The sequence below is a fragment of the Meriones unguiculatus genome, chromosome 20, assembly GCF_030254825.1.
Source record: "Meriones unguiculatus strain TT.TT164.6M chromosome 20, Bangor_MerUng_6.1, whole genome shotgun sequence".
In the NCBI taxonomy this organism is placed as follows: Eukaryota; Metazoa; Chordata; class Mammalia; order Rodentia; family Muridae; genus Meriones; species Meriones unguiculatus.
In genome coordinates, this window is record NC_083367.1 from 44,347,459 (window position 1) to 44,369,428 (window position 21,970).

Sequence of the window (21,970 nt, forward strand, 5' to 3'; positions counted from 1 at the left end):
TGGTGATGTTAACCAAAGCCTAGTCACCCTGAGCCAGGCCGAGCAGTAACTGGGATATATTACAGGATAGTGCTATCTACAGTTTTCTGATGACTAATACCCATTTCATTTCACTCATTTCTGCAATCTTTTTTGGTTCTCTTTCTTTTGATTTTTTTTTTTTATTATTTCATGCCAATTCTTTCCTCTATTTATTTGACTCAGAATGCACGTGCAATGAGTGACAATAGAAAATGTTAAACTAGGATCCTGCCTGGCTGTAGATACTATCCAAATGCCCAGTTGTATGTTGTGTAAACAGTTCAGCTGTTTGAATTCTTCCAATGTGTGGTATGTTTTGTCCTGAAGCCTTATGCCCATGCAGCAAGCCTCCATGTGGGATCATGTAGGGGTCATGAAGTTAGGGGGCACAGAAGCAGGCTGTATCTCTCAGCAGAGAGGAACACAGACATGGTTTTGGTGACAGGGCATGCCGAGAGGGTCTGAGCGAGTGTGAGCAGAGCTTCGGTCCTGAAGGAGAGCATGAGAAGGTTGATGGCTGGATATTTGATTTAGAAAATGGCTCCAGGGAAGCCCAGGAGCTTCCTCCTGTGTGTGAGAAAGCCGCAGTAGCAGAGGAAGCAATGAAAAGCGGTTTTGTCGCTCTTAACCACTTATTCTGCAGAGTGTGTGGTTAACACCCTTGATCCACCTGTAAGTGAGAAGGTGGACCGGCAGATGCTTACAGAGGTACTGTTGGCGTGGCCTGGGCCTGTAGGCCATGCAGGTTCACTAAGGTGCCTGAGACTGTGGCCTTGGGTGACTGGCACCTCTCACACACTGGACCCTCTTCTGTCCAGGACCCTCTCAGCCTGCCCATGCAGCCTTCCTTCCCACTCCCCGTCACGACTGCCTTTCTGCCCTGCCTTCCCGCTCCATCACATGCAGACTGCTGTCTGAACCCCTTCCCAAGGACGGGCCTTAATCCTTTGTTCAACACTGCCTTGACTTAGTTTCCAAGCAGAAGATTCCATCCTTCCCTTTTAGAACATCGTGTCTTGTTTCTTTCCTTTACCCAACGCCTTCAGATGCGTACCAAACACTGGGCAGGGATAAGTAGCAAGAATCGGATGAACTCCAGTATGGAAGGAGATGTGGGCAACCTGTGCTGTCTTGAGGGCCAGGAAAGGGCAGCAAACGTGTGGCCCTGGACCTGCCTGGCCTGCAAGAGGCAGGAAATAGACTCGGGGTTAGCGTGCAAATCCCAAAACTCACAAGTGGAAGACGAGGCTTTAAAAACAGTGCAGTCCGCCTGATCAGGCACGCTCTTGAGCTGTGCCCGCCGTCTCTCACTAAATCAGTGAATCTGAGAGCAGAATGTAAAACCGGAAAGAATTACTCATAAGTCCCATTTTCCCCTTTATTTTATGGAAAAAGCCTCAAGGGGCAACCTCTCAAATGCACATGTGTCCATGCCAGAGAGCCTTTCATTTGCCAGCCTTGGACAGCCCAGCTGTTCCTACAGGTTCGGCACTGGGTCTGCCCCGCCCTGGCCTTTCTGGTAGATGGAAAGGTCCGGCATGTATTTGCCAACGTATTCTGCAGATGGCATGTGTGCTGTGTGCCGACACTCCTGCCGGGGATTAATAAGCTCCTCTAGACAGCTGGTCCATGTGCCTAATAATATTTGCAAGTCGGGTTTTATGTCACCCGCAGGCCACAGCCGTGCCGCGTCGTGATTATGGGAGTGCAGGCAGTGTTCTGGAACATGTGCCAAACGTAGCTATTTTAGGACCACGAGTGACAATTGTTTGCAAAACAGTTGTGAGTTTCCCATCTGAGGGTGCTCTGAAATGTCTGTCACTGCACGCGTGCGCGCGCACATACACAAACACACACAGGGCACAAACACCACAGCAGTGTAGAGCCCTGTTATAGGCCTTTTATGTGGCGTTGCTTCCCACAAGCCCCACACTCAGCCCCTCCCTACCCTGGTTTCTGAGCAGAAGCCCCAGGTCAAAGAGGAGCCGAGGACCAGGCCCGATGCCTGTGAAGGGAAGCCTCCACTTGTCAGCATCCTAGAAGCAACTAGAATCACTTGGGATTCCTCACAATTGCCTGGACAGCTCACAGTTGGGCCCAGTTCCGGTTGAGTTAGGAGCTCCGCCCTAAGTTCTGTCCATCCAGAGTCACTTAAAGAATCCATATCGGGCATCTGAATGCCTTGTTTATAACAGGAACTTGGCAAAATGTTGTTATGACGACACCCACCATAGTGAAGGCCCGCACAGTATAGTCTCAGCTGCTCTGGGAGCTGAGGAGGGGAGGTCTCTTTAGCCCAGGAGTTTGAGACTACCCTGGGCAAAACAGCAAGACTCCACCTCAAAGGAAGAAAGGATGGAGAAGGGAAAGATAGGGGAAACCGAAGGGCACGTAAGGAGAGCGGCTAGCATGAGGAAGAACACAGGAACATTAAAGTCAGGCAGCAAAGCCCAGTGATACCGTCTGCTGACCTGGGGCCCTGGGCAAGCTGTCTGGTCCTTCCATGAGCAGAGAACTTACTTCTTAAGTGAGGATGCATCTTACCAGCTTCGTGTGTTTTGCAGTTACTGGAGAGCACTTGGAGGCTTGAGCCAGCCCCAGCTCGTGGGAACTGGTTCGTGTCCCTTTCTACTGTTCTTGTTGCCTTACACAGGACTGGGCTGCTGGAGAATGAACAAACGGGTAGGCTGCAGTTGCACTGCAGAGACCCAGTCTCCATGCGAGGAGACGCCACAGACCCTTCCTAGGAGGCAGTTGTGGGTTGTGGTTAGGGCAGAGCTGGCAGCGTCAGCTAAGAGAGAAAGTCTGGGAGATCTTAACTTCACAGAGCGAGTGTGAGCTGCAGTTTGTCGCATTCGAGCCATCCACACTGGCCTCTGAGCCCCGAGAGGCCAGCTGCGCTACCTCCCCCGATCCGCTGCACAGCAATGTCCTCTAACTCTCAGCCTCCGCCTGTGTCACCTGCACCTTCCCGGAGCTTTGCTGACACCTCCCCTCCCTATCTCTGCTCCTAGGATCCTTCCAGTAGTTACCATAGCCCCCACCTGGGCCCAGAGCATCGAGGTAGCAAGCTGCTGCTTCTGCACCAGGCTTTCCTGTCAGCTGCAGTTTCTTTGCTCCCCTGTTACAGGCCTCAGGCCACCTGGCCTTTCTCACAGAAAATGAGAACGGGTGGGAAAACTCCCCAAAGACTTGGTCTTCCTTCTAAGTTCTCAAGTAGCTGAGGGCTGGCTAAAGTGGACTTGAACCTGGCACGATCAGGTAGACCTGACTAACAACAACTTGCTCTTGTGGACACTTGATTTCTTCTCCTCCTCCTCCTCCTCCTCCTCCTCCTCCTCCTCCTCCTCCTCCTCCTCCTCCTCCCCCTCCCTCTCCCCCTCCCCCTCTCCCTCCCCCTCCTCCTCCTCTTCCTCTTCTTCTTTCATTCATCCAATAAAATAGACAAATCTGGTGTTCACCTGAATACATCTTTACATGGGTATATGGTCTTGAAACCACCTCACAGGGGAAGACATGCCTGTGAAGACCATTTCATTCCACCCTAATCAGCAGCTGCCCCCAGAGAGGGCTCTGTTCTCTCTCTGCCGCTGCAGATTCGCTCTGCCTGTAAGGAAAGTCAATGAGCATGGCCCTACAGATTCCTTCTTTCATAACCCGCCACTTCATGACGTGGCCATAGCATGCTCTTTTGTTCTGCCTCTTTCCCCATCCCTGTGTCCCGAGACTCTTGTCTCCTGTGACAGTTCTGCTTTCTTACAGCAGACTCATGTTCCGCTGAGCACACCCACCAGGGCTAGCCCATCACTGCTGAGAAACAACAGGGCTGATTCCACCTGGAGCTGTTACACAGGACAGGAGACGCACATCCTTCTGTCTCCTGGCTAGGCCTAGATTGGCAGTGGCCGCTACTGCCTCACAGACAGGTGATACGGATTTAAAAGGTGAATGCACCTGCATTGCTTACCTAGGTTAGAAGCCAAGAGCCCCCAGGCTTAAACCCCCTCTGTCGATGACAAGTAGGGTATCCTCAAGCAAACCAGCTACCTCTTCGGGCCTCACCTTTATTCTCTGAAGAGTAGATGGTAACAGTAACTGCCTTATGTGAGTAGTATGAGAATTAAGGAGGTAGTCTATAAAAAGTTCTTTGAGGGTGGTAAAATACAAAGAATTGTTTTTATAATCCTGATTTTTTGTGATTGGCATGTCTTCCACAGAAAGGGTTTTTATTATATTAAAAACACTTTAAAGAGGAAGAACTGTTAGTAATCAATAAAAGAAAGGAACTTACAAAGCCATGCATATATATGTACACACAGGTAGGCAGATGACAGATAGGTAGATAGATGGCAGGTAACATCATTCTGGAGCTCAGAGGTTCACTTCTTCCCTTGCGGGCATCCAGGCATACAGGTGCTAGGCTCAAAGGAATAAAGCCTAGCTGGGCATGTGGGTCAGCAGGATACCTGTTTAATTGGGCAGTGATGATGCAGCCCTTTCAGTAACGCAGCTCTTTTTATTGGCAGAGAACAAGGGCTATATAGGGGTTTTCTGGTGAGTGTCCATCATTGGCTGGGGCTGAGGTGCTAGGATTGCTTCAGTTTGCATGGAGAGGAATTCCAGGTGCCAGCTGGGCATGACCTTGTTACCAGGCTATGTGACTACCTCGAGAAAGGCAGAGGTAGTTACAAGACTGTGCACTGGGCATGCAGACACAGAACAGGGAAAGAGCGATCCTTACTCTTACAGGTCTTAAAATTGAGATTTTCAGGCTTTGAACATTCTCAACCTTATTCTAGCTCCAGGCCAGTTCCCCCAGTCTCACTCTTCATGTGGCCCACAAGATGGATGGATGATTGATAGGTAGGTAGGTAGGTAGGTAGATAGATAGATAGATGGATAGATAGATAGATGGATAGATGCATGTGTGTGTGTGTATGTGTGTCTGTGTATACATATCATCATTTATATTTTATCTGGACAATCATCATTCTAGTTCTATCTACGTGGCTCTGTCTTGAACTCAGCTATGACGCAACTAACCTTTGCCATCCTCCTGTCTTGGGCAGAACTTCATTCTTTCCTCCTATTAAGAACTGTTCATGGCTGGTTGTGGTGGTGCATACCTTTAATCCCATCACTAGGAAGACAGAGGCAGACAGAGCTCTGAGTTTAAGGCCAGCCTGGTCTATCTAGTGAATTCCAGGACAGCCAGAGCTATGGAGAGAGAGAGAACAGAACTATCCATGGCCCCAAGGTGCATGCATAGGTTTTCATTTATATTTAGAATATATATAATTATTGTATCTGACAGCAGGTGGGTGTGCTCAGCAGCTTCACACATGAACACATGTGCACATGGGTGCTTACAAGGACCCCGGGTAGCAATCCTCCTAGACATCAGTAAAACAGGTCTTGCTGTTCCTCTGTGGGGACATTGTCCTAAAGACTGGAATACAGCCCTCAGGTGCACAGAACACACACCGAGTGTCTCTGTTTGTGTATAGCAGTGGAAATAGCTGCGACCACTGCCCTTCTCCTCACTCTCCTCAGACTTACGCACAGGCTTCCCGGAAGTCAGGTACTGTAATTGCTGCAAAAACCCCCAGAGAGGGTTGTTTGCTCTGTAGGTATTTGCTGCACACTGTGAGCTTGTCTCTGGAGATGGTCAGGAGCTGCCAAGCTAGAAATGCTTGTGTTCAGAGGCTAGCTCTGTCTTTGTCCTAGATCTGAGGCTTCTCTGGGCCTTGGCATCCTCATCTGTGAATCACCTTTCAGGTGGCTGTGGGGATTGGAAAAGACAAAAGCTGTCTGGTTCCCTTTACTTCTCATTCTTCCCCACAGCGCTTTTCTCTTCCACGGACTTCCCTCCTCCTTTCTCTATTTCCTGCTTTGCTCCAAAAGATGGCAAGGAATGAGCTGGCTATCAATATGACCTATGAAGTCAGGTTATCTTAGTATGAGTCCTGGCATCATTGCTGATCTTCTCTGGAACCTTGGCTAAGTTAACCTCAGAGCCTGCCTTAAATAGGTAGAATCGTTACCATCCGGGAATAGACACAACTTGTTGCCATTGGCAGTAGCATGAACAAGTTTTACAGCTGATCCTGTAGGGGCAAATGGTCATACTTAGAACACCACCCACAGGTGGCACACGCAACCCATGCTGCACAGGGCCTTTCTGGCTGCGCTCTGCCTGGGCTCCTCCCCCATTTGACTTATCCTGAAGAGCAAGAGCATGGAATTTCTCTCTGTGGATTTGATTGGTTGGTTGACTTGTTCCAAAAGCTGTAACCAAATGATCGCCTAGGAAGCAAATGTGAAGACAGTGTAGTCTTTGAGTCTCTAGAATATATGAACAAAACAAGGGCATTCCAAACTTTGGGTATTAAGTAGAAGAAAAATGTGTGTGCTCAAATACTCCCAGTATTGAGCATTTAAATTGAATAGATTATTGTCTGGAGTAAAATTCACATATAAATTAGACTACAAAGAATTCATAATTGTTACAGTTTTCATGTTCATTATTTCACGTTAAAAATTGTTACTGCATAAATTAACACATTCTTTCTTGGAGAACATATTTTAGAAAGATTTGTTACTTTAATAACTCTTTGTGTATTAGAAATCCCAGATGCCCCTGCTAATTAAATATAATCGGATTTTGGATTCAAAAAGCACAGTACCCATTTAGCACAAACAGGCAGGCAGCTAGGTTGACAAACACAGTCAGCAAGGACCTGGTCCCTGCTTCTTTCAGATTTCCAGCTTCACAATGCAGAACTGTGAATTCAGTTCCTGTCCTTCCTTTGTTACCACGACCAGGGATGATTAGACTCAGTTCCAGCTCAAGGGTTCCTGCAGAATTATTAATCAGCTGCTTCAGAGGCCCCTGCAAACCAGTGGCAGATCAAGGCTGATCTCACCATGAGATGCCCTCCCTCTTCTCCCCGTCAGCGTCAGCGTATGAATTTCTTGTTCTCTGTCAACAGCAGCATCGCCATTCCCACACTGTGTGCTGTGACCTGAACAGCAAATGTCAGCAGAAAAAGAGGGTGGGGGAAGGATAAAGCCCTGTTAATTGTTGAATTTAATTCTATTCTTTTCCTTGCTAAAGACATGAACCATCTTTTAACAAAAAGCAAGCCCCTTCCCGATGCAAGCTATTGTTTTGATAGTAAGCATCAAACTGCCTTGTTCCCTTGAAAGGCTGCAGTGAAATGACCAGGCCATACCACCCCCTAGGCCCACGTGGGGAGTTTGTCCTCCCCAGAGCTGCCAGAGGCTGTGTGCTGATCCTGATGAGCAGAACTGAGCCAGGCTGCCTCCCTGAACCTTCCAGGGCCAGAGTTTGGCGGAACCTCTGTCACCAGGCAGAAGTCATCTTCATTTGTATTCTGCCGCCTTGGTCTCGAGGCTTCCTACCACTGGCATTTCTGGGAGGGACTGCTTTGTTTATCTGCTGAAGCTTCAGCCCAGATTAGTAGTCAGGGGAGCAGGACGGATGCTGGGAAATGGAGATGAACAGTTGGGAGCATCATTCCCTCCTAGCAGGGATGTGTTGAAAGCCAGATGAAATGAAAGAAAGGGGACTTTAAATCACTCATTTCTCCCTAGTCCTTTTTAAGATTAAAAATGCTTGCAGGTTGGAGGGGAACTGATTTCTGCCACTTGCATCCTTGGCTAGCTCTCTTGAGTTGGCCCAGGGAATGCAGATGGGCCTGTGCCAGCACAGGTCACCTGAGCACCTCCCTCTATCTGCCCAGCCCACCGGTCATCCTGCTTTGTGCTCAGAAGGGCATCTCCTTTGTGCTGTTTTCGGCAGAGCTGGCTGACAGTTGTGTATGAATGCTCAGGAGCAAGACCTTGGTCCACATAGCCCGTGTTTCTTGGTGATCATGAGTAAGGAAGCAGATGGCCACCCTCTGTGATTTTAAAGTGTGTAAATAGGAACTTCAGCCTGCCATCAAACATCAGAAATGTCTTTTGGCTTCCTCGATGTGCTCGGCCTGCTGGCAGAAGGAACCTGCATTTGCTTCATCTGGATAACCAAGGACAGGCAGTACACAGTACATGTGCAGACTGCCTGCAGCAGCTAGCCTTTTTCTCCTGACCAAAAAAGGGTACCTGGCCCAACACACCAGTCTTCCCGGGATCCCAAAAGCATAGACACTGTGCCAGATGGAAAGCAGAGGACAGTTTGAAAAGCAACCTCAAGTTGTGCTTGTCTTCTGTACATGCACAACTTCTTGGACATCTTTCTAAACTCACAACCAAACCCCAGCACGATGAGCTTCCCCACGCTGTATCCCCACACCCGTGCCGGTGACACTGCCTAGCACAGCGGGCGAGGCCCCTCTGAGGGCGGCTCAGTCTGTCTGTGCTGGGCTGCATTCTTAACCCGGTGATGGCCCTGCCAAGATAACCTCTCTATCCATGCTCACTGTTCAGCTCCCCTGGGAGCCTGTACACCCTTTCAGCTCGAATATTCCTTCCGTGGATTTATCCCAACCAGACCTTGGATCTGTGCCTAGTTAATCAGACCGTAGTTTCAAAGTATGTTCAGGCCCAACTTCTGGCCCCTGGCTCTATTGGTTTCACTCTTGCCTGCTCTCCCAAGGTCCCTGACGACACAGCACTCTTCCTTAATCCCTGTCACGCTCTTTGCCAGACTCCCTACCACCGGCAAGCTGAAATTTCCGGTGCAACATTATCCCAGTCCATTGTGCCACTGGATGTTCGTTTATGTTTATTCTGAAAACATGACACTAAACCCTGTGAACTTAAAGTGGAAGTTTAACAGACTGCATTACCAGGGGTAACTGGAAACACTCCGTCTATTACTTCAGAAGCATTTGGGAAATTTGAATGTCATCCCTTGGCCTGTTGTGAGAATTAGGAGTTTTCCTCTGCCAAGTTTCACTGGGTTGGAAATAGTTATTGCATTTGAATCACCACAAAGTTCTGGGTCAGGTCAGCTTTGCTCTAGCTCTTAACACAGGATATCCTACCCTAGACATCTTGCTCCCTTCACCATGTAATCAGCTTCCTGTTACAGGCGTAGCTTGTGATCTCTTTTATTCTCTAGGGTAACTTTACAGCCCAAGTACTGCACGTTATTTAATATTGTATATAATAATTTGCAGGGTTTGTGGCTTTGTAGTTAAAGAGGCTCTTTGGGTGGTTCTTTGGTTTAGAAAAGCAGGATCTGTTGTTAAAGCTCTTCTTGGAAATGTCGTTAGGACAAAGGCCATGCTCTGTGGATCCATCTGGCATCCTTTGCTCTGCACTGGCCTTGCTTTCCCCGATGTCCTGGTTCTTTAGTTCTCTCTGAGACAGCGCAGTGGAACTGGCACCAAAAAAAAGAAAAAAGAAAAAGAAAGAAAGAAAGAAAGAAAGAAAGAAAGAAAGAAAGAAAGAAAGAAAGAAAGAAAGAAAGAAAGAAAGAAAGAAAGATCTAACCGTCCCGGGCTCCACTAAGAGCTGGTGACATGTGATTATAACCAGTCTTTGCCACTTTGTGGGTTCTTCTTTTTCCCACCCTCTCTCCCATCCCCTATTCTCACCTCCTATCACTTGATAGGAGAGAAAGGATAGAAGGGTGAGAGAGAGATCCCTGAATCTAATGTCTTTCCTTTTGTTTCTTCTGTGAGCACAATTACTAGTAAACTGTAACCACCACCACCTCCACTCCCCACCCTCGAACAACCACCAACCACCAACCCTGTCTCTCAGGGTGTTAGCATTTACAAACCCTCCGAAAAGTTCCCAGAACGCCAAACGTCACACACTCCCAGAAACTATCTGAAGCTGGCAAGACCACACCTCTGCTAGAGCACAAGGTAAATCGTCGTCAGCTTCCGCAAAACAGCCCCATAGCCCCACACCTGGAATTAAAACAAAAACATATCCTTATAATATTTCTTTGTTCTTAAAGAAACCAAAATTCCAGAGTTGTCGCCACATGCGATAGTCCGGTCAGGCTTGAGTGGTCCTTCTGCCTCAGGGAAAGCCGTGGGTCACACTGACCCCTTCTCCGTTGCCACCCCTCCCTGAAGTTCGCTTTCCCAGTTTGCTTACTCAGTCCCTGCATCTCCTGTGCCATCCCCTTCAAGCCAGTACCACAGTTTAGCTCTCTTGTAGGTTCAGCTTAGGAGCCGCATTCATCCTGCTTTACAAATCTCCTCCAGGAGGTGCCCTACTCGCGATGAACCCAGGGTGCCTTACGCTGACTGTGCTTGGGGACTCGGTGGACACTCGAGATGCTCAGTGGTTGGTGGATGAGTGAGGGGCTTCTCTTCATTTTTCTTCTTTGGAGGTTTCTAGGGTGAGTGGTGCTGAGGGCCTTTGTCAGTGCAGCTCAATGCTTTGCACATGCAATCCAAGCACAGTAGTCGCTGCATTTAGCTCTCGGCTTGCTCTCAGGAACCAGGCACTCTGCTGAGTCCATTATACCCCCTGCCATCCCAAGTTACAGACACAAAACTGACGCTTGGGCTTTCAAGAAAACTCAGCCTGAGAGAGCCCAGGTCCACCTAACTCTGAAGCTCCTTTTGTGTTTTTTGTTTGTTTGTTTGTTTGTTTGTTTGTTTTTCATTTTTTTAAATTTCCATTAAATTCATTCTTTAACACACACACATACCAGAATACTAAGCACTCTTGATTCTGGAGCCAGACACCTTTCATACAGATCCCATTACATGTGTTCTTCAATGTGTCGCTCTCTCGGCTGAAGAGCGGAAACGTCGTTTGCACCTATAACTTGCGTGTCAGACATGTGGCACACTTAGCAAGGACCTGTCATCTGTTTAATAATGGTAGGGACCCAGAATGCAGTTGTTGCTTTGGTTCAGCTCTCCTGGAAGACCACAGGAAGGAGTCTTCAAGAGAGAGAAGGCTGTAGCTGGGCAAATGGAGGGAAGGATGGCATTTCAAACAAGCTAATTCAACAGAAGGAGGTGTAATCGTGCCAGGTGTGTGGTACCTGCCACAGGAGTGAAAAGCAAACTGAACTGGATTAACTGTGTGTTTGCAATAGAACCGAATGGCTATGTGGGTCCCTGGAAACCAGATGGTGGATTTTGATTTTAATTCAGTGGGGACCCTCCCATATGGCTGAAGAAGGTGGAACAGGAAACTGCAGTTTAAAAGGATTAATTGGAGGGGCACTCAACTGAAGGCTGTGTACCAAGGCAGGGGGACTCAGCAGAAGTGATGACCGGAATCTTCTGCAGTGAGCTGAAACGGGAAAGGGTGATGTTGAGAGACATGCCAATGAGTGGAAGCAAGGTACTGGATTAAAAGCAAGACATGGATTAAATCTAGAAATAACAAAAGGAAGAAAAGTCCCAGGTTAAGTTTTCTGTCCTGAAGCCTGAAGGCAACGTAGCAATCAACTCCCAGAAAGTGGATAGTAAAAAATACACAAACAAACAAAATATGAGGGGGAATTCTGTTTGTATCTTAGAATTGAAAGAAATTTATTTATAACTCAGTCATTTGGTGAAATTTTTCTGCCGTCTACAGGAAATCTCTTAATAATCTTACGCATAGTAAGATGATATCGTGAACAGTAAATCCAGTTTACAGTTGCTATATTTTAGATAAACCAAGAGACCCTAGAAGCCTTGTCCCGCAGATATTTGGAAATGAAGAACCAAGAATTCGAATGAGAAACATCTGAATGTGCCCATCCCCCTCCCACAGACAACAGGCATAGTAAGTAACAAGAGGACATATTTCCAAAAGAACAGTGGAGAGAGAGAAGAGTCTGGAACACCGAGGCCTCTGCAACACTTGGACATTGGAGAGAGACAGGAAGGAGGTCGTGTTTGCTGCCGCGGATAGAGCACAGTATGGGGAAAACTGCAGGCATGCTGGCAGTAGAGAGCGGGCCAGCTCAGCAATGGTGACATGGGGATTTTGTTTAAATGTTCTCAGGGACAAACCTGAATAACTGAATGAAGCCCACCACTCCTTTTTCTCTGACTTGACGCATAGGTGATTATAAGCCCTGCTTCAGATGAAAAGAGCCAGCGCCCGCTGAGGTGGGAATGATTGCTGCCCGTCCTGCAAGGACTCCTGCTACCTGGTCTTCCTGCTATTAAAACCAGTGCCCGTCGCAGCAGCACCCCTGGACCTGGCCCCTGTTCCTCTCAAAGCAGAGCTGAGGCCCCCCTCTACATCTCTCAGATTCACCCAGACCCACAAGGGTTCTCAGTACTCAGTGTTTAGTATTAAAATGTGGATTTTGCAAGTTTTTAAGTTTTTAATTTTAATTTTTATTAGTGTGCAACAGATGTTTTTCTGTTGTAGGTAGCAGTTGTTAGGCCCTTAAACTGTCATCCAGATGATGACAGACATGACAGTGGTACTGTCACCATGAACAAAGAGAAGACACCCCAGAGACAAGAAACCAAATAAATTACCCATAAGAAACTGTGGCTAGTCAGACGGAGGGGTAAGCTGGAAGGCTGCTCTATCGCCAGCTTCTGTTATCCTGTTGATTCTCTCAGGAGTCCTGTGTGCCTGACATCCCAGGCTCTGAGCTGGAGACACAGTTGCCCAGAAGACGTGGAGAGAGCAGGGAGAGTCCAGGGAGAGCACCGTCACGGGGCACACTTCTGACAATCCGTGTACTTGTCACACTTGAAGCCATAACAACTCCAAACACAGGCTGCTGTGGCAGCATGGAGCTGGGAAACCTGCCCAGGTGTTACTGATCAGGTGGAGGAAGTCCATTGAGCAAGAGCAGAGAGGCAGGGGTTAGCCACAGGGTGGCAGTGGACTGTCCTCTCTGCGGGAGTTGCCTCCTTCCAACCCTCCAGCCCCTCTAACTTGGCCCACGTTAAGCACTTCCTGCAGCCCCAGCAGAATCCCTGTGGGACTGTGTGCTGTGTTGCTGGATGACTTCGGACATGCCCTCCTCAGACATGGGTTTCACACCTGCGTCCTCTACAGCCATGTGAACGGACACCGGGCACAAACAACTGCCTGGTGCCCTTCCAAGCCACACTCTGGGGCCGGTAAGTTTGTGCCCTCTGGAGGCAGGAAGCTAAAACAAGGAGAAAACAGAAGTAACAAGAGGAGTAGGAAAAGAAACGTTGGTTCGTTCTCTCCATTGCTAGCTTGTCATTGCTTGAATTTAACCTTTTGTCTTGAAAGAGAAACTATCATACATCTTTTTTAAGTTTTCTGAAAAAAAAAAAAAACCTGGGTGTGGTGGTGCACACCTTTAATCCTGCCACATGAAAGGCAGAGGCAGCAGAATTTTGGTCCAGGGCAGTTTGCTCTTGACACTGAGGAAAGCCTGTCACCCTAAGCCTAGTGGCTTGGAGTCCAAGCAGCACGGACAGAATGCCCAAGGACAGAAGGCTGTATGAAGAATGCCGTGAAAGAAACTTAAAACAAAATGACTGCTCAGAGAATCCCAGATTGTGCGGGCAGCCACCAGCACTTACGGGAAGATGGAGACAAGAATTCTTTAAATGGAATGCAGAGAGCCAAAGGAAATGACGGAACTGTTTGCCCGCCTCAGTGTTAATGTGAGATGCCGCAGAGGGAAATTGCAGGGTTGTCTTTTGTTTTGTTTTTTTTTTTTTTGTTTTTCAGTTTTGATTTCACACTGGCATGAAAGAGATAAGAGAAGAAAACTACATTGCTGGCAAGTGCCAGGGTGTATTTGCTAAGGTTGTTATGGTGTACTGTATTTAAAACAAAAATGTAATTGGTGTAATTTATCACCTCTGGCTATTAAAACCGCCATCATTTAAAGATTTTAATCACTTGCCACTTTTGCACAGTGACTTTTCATAGATGATGCTGTGACAGTTCTTATTTCTATCAGCCTTTGTATGCTTTCTAGCAGTCCTAAGCATAATTAGTATGCTTTAAGCATGTCCCTCTTTGCATAACTAATAACAGAATCCTTGTATTCTTCCTTTGGTCTGTCCAAGAAAATGCCTGGAACTGCTTTCTCGTTGCTGACCCTAATATAAAAACACAGGCTTCTGGGTCCATCTTCATCTGTGCTCATCACTCCAGCAATATGATGAGCAAGGTGGACCCCACCCTTTAGATGTGGAGAGGAGAGGAGTCTCCTGATGATCAGAGACATTTGAAAGATGTAGTTCTACAGCCTTTGCCGTGTGTGTGTGTGTGTGTGTGTGTGTGTGTGTGTGTGTGTTGATCTGAATAAGAATGGCCCCCATAGGCCCATATATTTGAATACTTAGTCACCAGACTCATACAGTCACTGAGGTAAGCCCTGTCTTAATCACTCACTTGAACCCTGTCTGCTAAGAGATAGGAAGAGATGAACGTGTTCATAGAGTACAGAATAAAAACTTTCCAGGGATTAAAAAATGGCTACTCTAGAGAGAAAAAGTAGAGGGAAGCAAGACATAGCCATAGGCAGGCTCATTTCCCTACAGTATGTGTAGGAAACTCAGGAAATAAAGCCCACTGCAGTGTCACAGGCATGCTGCATCCATTCACCTCCCCCCTCCAGGAGACACTGGAATTTTGTGGATTTGTGGTGCCTCATAAGTCCAGTCAATGATTTTATGTACTAGAGGACACAGGAGAAGAGTGTGGTGATCTGACCCTGGGTGTATTTATTAAAATACAGCCTATTTCAAAGATATATGTGTGCATCCATATAGACATACATGCTGTCTTGGTCACTGTTCTATTGCCGTGAGAGACATGGTGACCATGGCAACTCTTACAGCAGAAAGCATTCAATTGAGGCTGGCTTTACAGTTTCGGAGGTTTAGGCCATTAGCATCATGGTGGAGAGTTTATGGTGGGGAGATTATAGCGGTGCCCAGGCCAACACGGTGCTGGAGAAGTAGCTGAGAGTTCTACCACCAAGTCTACAGGCAACAGGAAGAGAGCCACTGGGCCTGACATGGGCTACTGAAACCTCAGAGCCCACCCTCAGTGAGTCACTGTCATCAGTAAGGCCACACCTCCCTGCTTAAAGTCACCGAGCCAGGCCCAGGGCATACATCACCTCAGCACCTGGCTGTTCCTCCCCACCCCCTTCCTGTCCTCCCTCTCAGCCTGTCCCCCTAAAGAGGACTTGCTGGTACTCTCTCTCCCTCCCCTCCTCACCAGCATAGGCTCTCCACCTCATGGTTAACCAGCTCTTCCCTCCGCAGGTGCAAAGTTTCCCATCAAATGGACAGCCCCGGAAGCTGCCCTGTATGGGAGGTTCACAATCAAGTCTGACGTGTGGTCTTTTGGAATCTTACTCACAGAGCTGGTCACCAAAGGAAGAGTGCCATACCCAGGTAAGAGCACAGGCCTGGGCAGTGGGTGTCTAGTAGGTCCTCTTTTGACTTCGCTCTGTGGGGGCCCTGCCCAGTTCCTTCCCGAGCCCTGTGCGCCAGCCTTCCGCCAAGGTATTTAGCCAGAGGAATGCAGAACCCGGGATTACCATGACCTGTGCAGCAACTTTAATGGGCCGAGTAGCTGGTTTGAATAGTTCCTGTCCCACGGGTCATGGAATTTGTCCTGTGTCAGTGGGTGCAGGTGTCGTGGCTCCTGGAGCATGTGTCACTGGCGGAGCCTGTGCCCGAGGGCTGTTTGTAGGCATGTCTGGGAAGGAGAGGGAGAAAAGTTCCTGCTGCGGCTTTTTGATCATGCTGCGGCACTGACCCACAGAGCAAATGTGGCGGGCAGATGCCAGAACCTGTTCTCTCTGAGACTCCAGCTCCAAATGGCCCCCGGAGCAGAGGGACATGAAAGGCAGCTTAGAGCCACCGCTCTCTGCCTGTTGCTGAATGGGCAGAGCAAAAGGGCGTGTGTTATAAAGGAACTGGAGTCCCTGGGACCCCGCAGTTGTTCTGGATAATCAGGTACTGCTTCTCTGGAAAAAGCCACGGGTTAAGGTTAGCCATGCTTAAATTCATTAAGTTAGCCAGACGGAGACATAGGGGACACCTCACCTTTACGCTTTGCTAGCTTCAGTGCAGGGACAGTCTGCTTTGTGAAATGTTAAGGGCATATTTTCTAGTTACTGCTGAGCAAAGCAAGAGCATAGCTGGCTCACTCTCTTCATCCCCTGCCTTAAAAGGGAGCTAAAATTAAAGAAAGAGAGAGCGAGAGGAAGAAAGAAAGAAAGAAAAAGAAAGAAGCCCGCAGTGATAGAAACGATAGCAGAGATTAATGAGGAATGTAGGTCTCTTGCAAATCCCTGGCTTGTAATCATATCTTTGCAGTCAGAGGAGCCAGCAAGAGCCGATTAATTTGTAATCCCTTTGTTCATTTCGTCTGATTGTTTCTGGTCATCGTCAGAGAACAGAGGAGTGTTCTTAAGGAGCCTCTCCGTCTAGGCTACTACAGTCTCGAGACCTCTGAGGGAGCAGGGTTGGCAATGAGGCAGAATTAACAATGTGCCAGCCTCCGAAGCCCCCGCAGCAGCGTTGGGAGGTGGGTGTGTGAGTCTGCTTTATTAATGCTACAGCAGCGGCGGCTACCAGCATGCACAAGTGGGAATAGTCAACCAGCGGAGAAGAAAGGGCGGCCCGGAGGGGGCGGGGCCCAGCACCGGAGCTTTTGAATTGCTTCTCAAGGATGAAAATATGCCATTCCAGGTTTTAAAGATGAGAAGGCACTTTCTTAAAAAAAAAAAAAATTATTATCGTCTACATTTTGAACTAATTTCTTCCTGAATCTCCCCAGGTTTATAGACACCCGGTGTGTTAAAAAGCAATCACGGGAAAAGGTTAATGTTTTGCATTTTGGTAAAGCCTTCCCTTCCAGTAACACAGACTGCTTTTTGTTCCTGGGTGACACACGGAAGCCAAAACAAAGAGCCGGAGGTGGGGCCTCAGAAGAGGGAGGCAGATATATCTGGAGACCCAAGGTTTTGTCAGGTTGAGATTTAGCACAGAGAAAATAACCTGGGTTTACAAGTTAGACTGGATCCATTCACTCGGCATTGTTTGGTGTGACCTGCGTTCCCTTGGGAAATAGTACAAATAAGCCATTCAGCTCTCAGGTGGCACTGACGAGTCCCTGTCCTGAGCAGGAACTGTTTGTGCTGGAGGGAAAGCAGTGAACCGATAAATAATGGAGTCCTCCGAACAAGGAACTTGCTGTCAGAGAGGGTAGGCATGAGATACTTACTGAGGGTAGGTTACTTAAATGTGCACCCTGTGTGCCCCAAACCCCAGTTCTCATCCTGCAGCAGGAGCAGGGGCAGAGCTAGCCCCTTCCCTGAGAGTACCACGAAGAGAGCAAAGGAAGTGTAAGTGAGAACTGGGCCCAGTAGACAGTGTGTGTACCCCTCCCTAACTGCACCCATCCGCACAGGCCACAGGGAAGGGAGAAATCGAGTAACAGACCACGGGGAGCAAGGGCTGCTCACAGTGAGGAGGCCGAGGCCTGCCTGGCGCCTGCAAAGGTGGCTGAGCTTCGGCCCAGTTTAAGGAGCTGTAGGGAGGTTCCCCGAAGAGGTGTGCGAGGTGAAGTGCTTGACCCTCTTAGAAGGTGGAGCCAGTTGTGCGGGGCCTCTCTGCTGCCATGAGGAGACGCGGATAGCCCAAGCAGCTGTGTCAGGGAGGGAGGGTCGAGAGCCACCGACGCCATTCCCACACTTGTTCTCGTAGCCACAGACCTGCTTGCTTTGCTTTTTTCTTTTTTTTAACTCTGCTATAATCATATTTAGTTGGACTTCTGAATGTGGCAGAAAACCCTTCTCGAGGGAGAAACTTCTGCAAATGGATTGCACTTGCAGGTTTAGAGGACAGCAATTCCAGGGCACAAACCTTCTCATTTAGCATCATCCAGATGTCACGGTGGTTGTTGGTGTGGTCCAGCCAGTCAGTCACTGTGTACTGAGGGTCACCTCACCTCAACCCTCCTGCACTGGATCTCTTGTTCCCTGCTGGTAGGAGTCCAGGACAGAGCCCTGGTCTCTGTTAACTTCCATCCTGCACTTCGACACATCATTTCTCAGTTGCCTAGAATGTATTTTCAAATAGTTCTCTTCTCGAGAATGGTAGGTGGTGGTAAACTTTTCTGAGTTCTTTCATACCTGAGAATGGTCCTTTGTCACCATTGTCATAAAGGGAGGGTGCTCTGGCTGGTTAGTGACAGTGAAGTGAGAGAGAGAGAGTAAGTGAGCTTTGCAGAAGCTTCCCACACATTTCTGCCCAGCATGCAAGTCAGTCCAGAAGTGAGCCTCAGAGAAGAGCTAAGAATGTAATGTGAGACACAAGGCCAGATGAAGGGCCGCTTAGCAAGGGCAAATTAGCAGTGAACGCTGTGCGTAGGTAAGATGGTACTCCCTGCACTGACTGGAGACAACGGAAGGACAGAAGGACACATTGACACTGAGCAAGAGCCTTAAACCCTTAAGAGGAATGCTGAAATGTGCTGAGATTACAGGGAAGCACCAAGTAAGGAGGGCTGCTTCCAGTTGTGTAACAAAGATGGTCACCATTATAATGCACAGCTCCGTTTGCTGCCACAACTGCTGCAGCCCCGGCCGGTAGCACTTGTCATTGGTACAGTCCAGCCTGCATTCTGCCTGCAGGGTTTGAAGCCATCCTTTGCCTGGAGATTAGAACTGCTTTTATATTGAGGTGTCTGTTGTACAGGAAAAATGGTAGTGCCGATGCCAGAGCTGTATCCTGGCTTGGTGAATAAGATGATAGCTTCGCCTTTTAGCCTGCTGTTTCACCTCCAGAACCTTTCTCAAATTCTTTTCCCCTCTGCCTTCACGTCCACCACCTATATCAAGCTGTCACCTCTGGGTAGTGACCTCCTGATGGAACTTCCTGCCCCTGGTCTCTCCCTTCCTCCCCTCTTCCACCACCATTCTGTCACTGTCACCAGGAGAAATGTTATCCTGGAAAACAGATGCGTTATCTCACTCTGGTCCTGGTTCAGGATGCCCAGGGCTTCCCTTCCCTTGCCCTCCGGATAACTCCAGAAGGCTGCGTCTCATACAATGCCTTATTGGCTTTTCCTTCATTCAGTCGGCAGATACTCATCGAATGCCTAGTATGTGTTGAGGGCTGTTCTAGACACAAGGATTATAGCAGCGAAGCGGTGTGCAGACTTCTGCCCTCGGGAATGTTTTTCTTGGAAAAAACACAACATAAAAACCAGTAGAATATATTCACTCTCAGCTGGTAGTATTGAGTGGGAAATAATGACAATGGACGAGTCACTGGGAGGTGCTCTCTGTATAACTCTGGTGGATGCTAGACTTGGACCAGGTGGGTCCCTAGGGCGACTGTGCACACCTGCAGAGCTCCATGGAGCAGGAGGTCCTTCCTGCTCCTGCAGTGGGGTCTCGTAAGCAAGTATTCTTTTCCTCCTTCCACTGCTGTTGTTTAATTCTGAGATTGTATTCTAGTACATTTCTCTTTTGTGTTTCCTCCCTCTGAGCCCTCCCACTTGCCCTGCCCCACTCCTGCTATTCATGGCCACTTTTTTAATTGTTACCCCATGCACATGTGTATTTGCATATACATACATATCTCTAAATATAGCCTGTTGAGTCCATACGGTGTTGCTTGTGTTATGTTTTCAGGGCTGACCATTTAGCACTAGACAACCAGCTGGTGTGCTCTTCCCTTGGGAGGGCCAACTCTCTCGTTCCCAACTTTACTCGGTTGCCTGTAGTTCTTTGTGTAGGGTTCAGGCCCCACGCAGTTGGCATGTCCATTGGTGTCCTCCTTGTTCAGTTCATGTTTGGACTGTGACGTTGGTGAGACTTCGCAAGGATAGCTTCTGATGTTACCAGGAGACACAGCTTCGTAGAAATCCCCATCCCCTGGCTCCTAAAATCTTTCTGTTCCCTCTTCCACAATGTCCCCTGAGCCTTAGGCATAGGAGGGTTTTGTAGATGAGAGCGTTTATTCTTAATTGGGAGGTGAGTGGTGATGAGGAGAAGAGTGAAGGGAGGGTCTGGCTTAATGGCGTCTCTGCTGTCTCCCTCTCTTCACAGTCTATCTTGGACACACCAAGAAATCTGTTTGTGACAGGGTCTCACCGTGTTAGCCTAGAACTGGCTGTTGTGGCCAAGCCAACCCCAGACTCTCTACCCGTCTGCCTCCATCCCCCAAGTGCTGGGATTAAAGGCACGCATCAATATGCCAATATGTTCTTCAGTCTGGAATTCCTAGTAGCCCTGCCTTCCTTGAGAGGCCTGTGCCAATGCTCTGTGATTCCTGGTGGTGTCTGCCCAAAGTAGACTCTGTATAAGCAAATAAAGTAGTGGGTGAATAAAAGGAGGGAGAAATTAAAAAAAAAAAAAAACCTCCATAGGTTTTTAAAACATTTTTAAAGTTGGTCCCTAGCCTGCAAAGCCTTTGTAATTGTATTCAGTTATCTTCGTGCATGGCTGACATGGTATGAATGTTCCTACGCACAAGGTACCATCTGTCCTCAAAGTTCTTGGAAGTTGACCCTGTGTTCAAATACCATATTCCAGTAACCTGATAGGCAGTCCTGGCCATGCTGTGCCATGGTGAACACTTGCTGCCAGTGTCTGGCAGAGGAGGAATGTTCCCTTAAGCAAAACCATCTATCCATGCATTTGAAGCGACTTCAGCAAGTGTCAGCTGCTTGACTTTCTTGAGTGTATCTAGTCACTTGGTAATGACTGGGAGAGGTAAGAGAGGCCAACTGTGAAGAGCAAAGCTCCTGCTCCACCCCTCCCTCTGTGTGAGCCTCCACCATACAGACAGGGATCTTGTGTTCAGGCTGCTGATAGGGACAGGTTCTCTCTCAAGTAGGAAAGTATGGGCTCTCCTGGTAGAGGCGGAATGAGAAACAGCCTGAAAACACCAACCTTAGCAGAGTACACCCGGTCCTCTGCCATGCCTGCCTGCCTGTGATCCCCAGGGTCAACGCCCTTCAGTTTAAGGTGTTCCTTCAGAGAGCCTGGCATGCTGTCACTGCCCCTACAAGGTGTCTCTTGGCCAGTAGGGCTGATCAGAGCACGAGAGAGGATGGGAATGTGTGTGAAGCCAGCTGGCCCTGGGAAGGGACATTTGGCTCCCAGTGCATCTTGAGCCCAGTGTGTTGCTGCTGTCCGGTCTTAGCCGTGTAGGCTGGGCCCCTGCCTTCCAGGATGATACCTTCACCCTCTTTTTCACTTCTCTTCTGGAACAGAGATGTTCCTTATAACAGGCTCAGGCCTGTAATCCCAGCACTTGGAAGATGGGGGCAGGAGGATTCGCTTGAGATCAGCCTGGGGTGCATAGCAAGACCTTGTCTCCAAAAATAAAGAAAAAGAAAAGGAGAAAAGAAAAGCCCAAAAAGTATAATATTGGATTATCAGCTTCAAATAACCTTTGTGCGATGTAGTTCCCCCAGCCGTCATTTCTGATTTTATTAATATAGTGGTTTTAATAAAAACAGCAGCCCCAGGTGGTTAGTAAGATGGGCAACAGTAAACAAAACTAGCAATTACGGTATCTTCCAGGGTCAGCCCTTTATTTCCATCTGTACTCTCTGGCCAGCGTCCCTCAAACCCTCCTGCTTGCTCCTATAAGATGAGGAAAACCCTTGATAATCTGATAACACAAGCACATTCGATGGCGCAGTGCAGGCTCTGGGGCTGAGCAAGCACCATTAACTCCGCCGTTCTTCCTCTCGGCACCCGTGTGGCAGCTCCCCACAGCGAGCAGACAGATGGGTTTTTAAGAGAGCTTATGCAGAGAAGCAAGGGGCCTCAGACAGCAGGCCACACCCATGCACGACATAGTATCCGCCCCTTTGAGTGAAAAACTCAGTTTGCAAAAGAAATTTGATATCAGATGACCTGAGTGTCATTCCCATTGTTATAACATTTATTTACACAGTGCAAAAATCCAGATTTCCCCAGTCATGGTTCAATCCATGTGCCATCGTGAATGAAAAACAAACCCCTAACTACAGATATGGCCGCTCTGAGGTCCCCATTGAGAAGCTGCACAGATGG

General features: G+C 48.3%; 1 protein-coding gene across 8 annotated transcripts in view; it reads left to right on the forward strand.

Moving 5' to 3' along the window:
• Positions 1-21,970, forward strand: part of Fyn (FYN proto-oncogene, Src family tyrosine kinase) — a 197,793-nt gene that overhangs the window by 170,433 nt on the left and 5,390 nt on the right. For all 8 annotated transcript variants that reach the window (XM_060373354.1, XM_060373356.1, XM_021657250.2 and 5 more), the window contains one exon: positions 15,186-15,317. In XM_060373354.1, the coding sequence (XP_060229337.1) occupies positions 15,186-15,317 (132 nt within the window). The remainder of the gene's footprint in view (positions 1-15,185; positions 15,318-21,970) is intronic.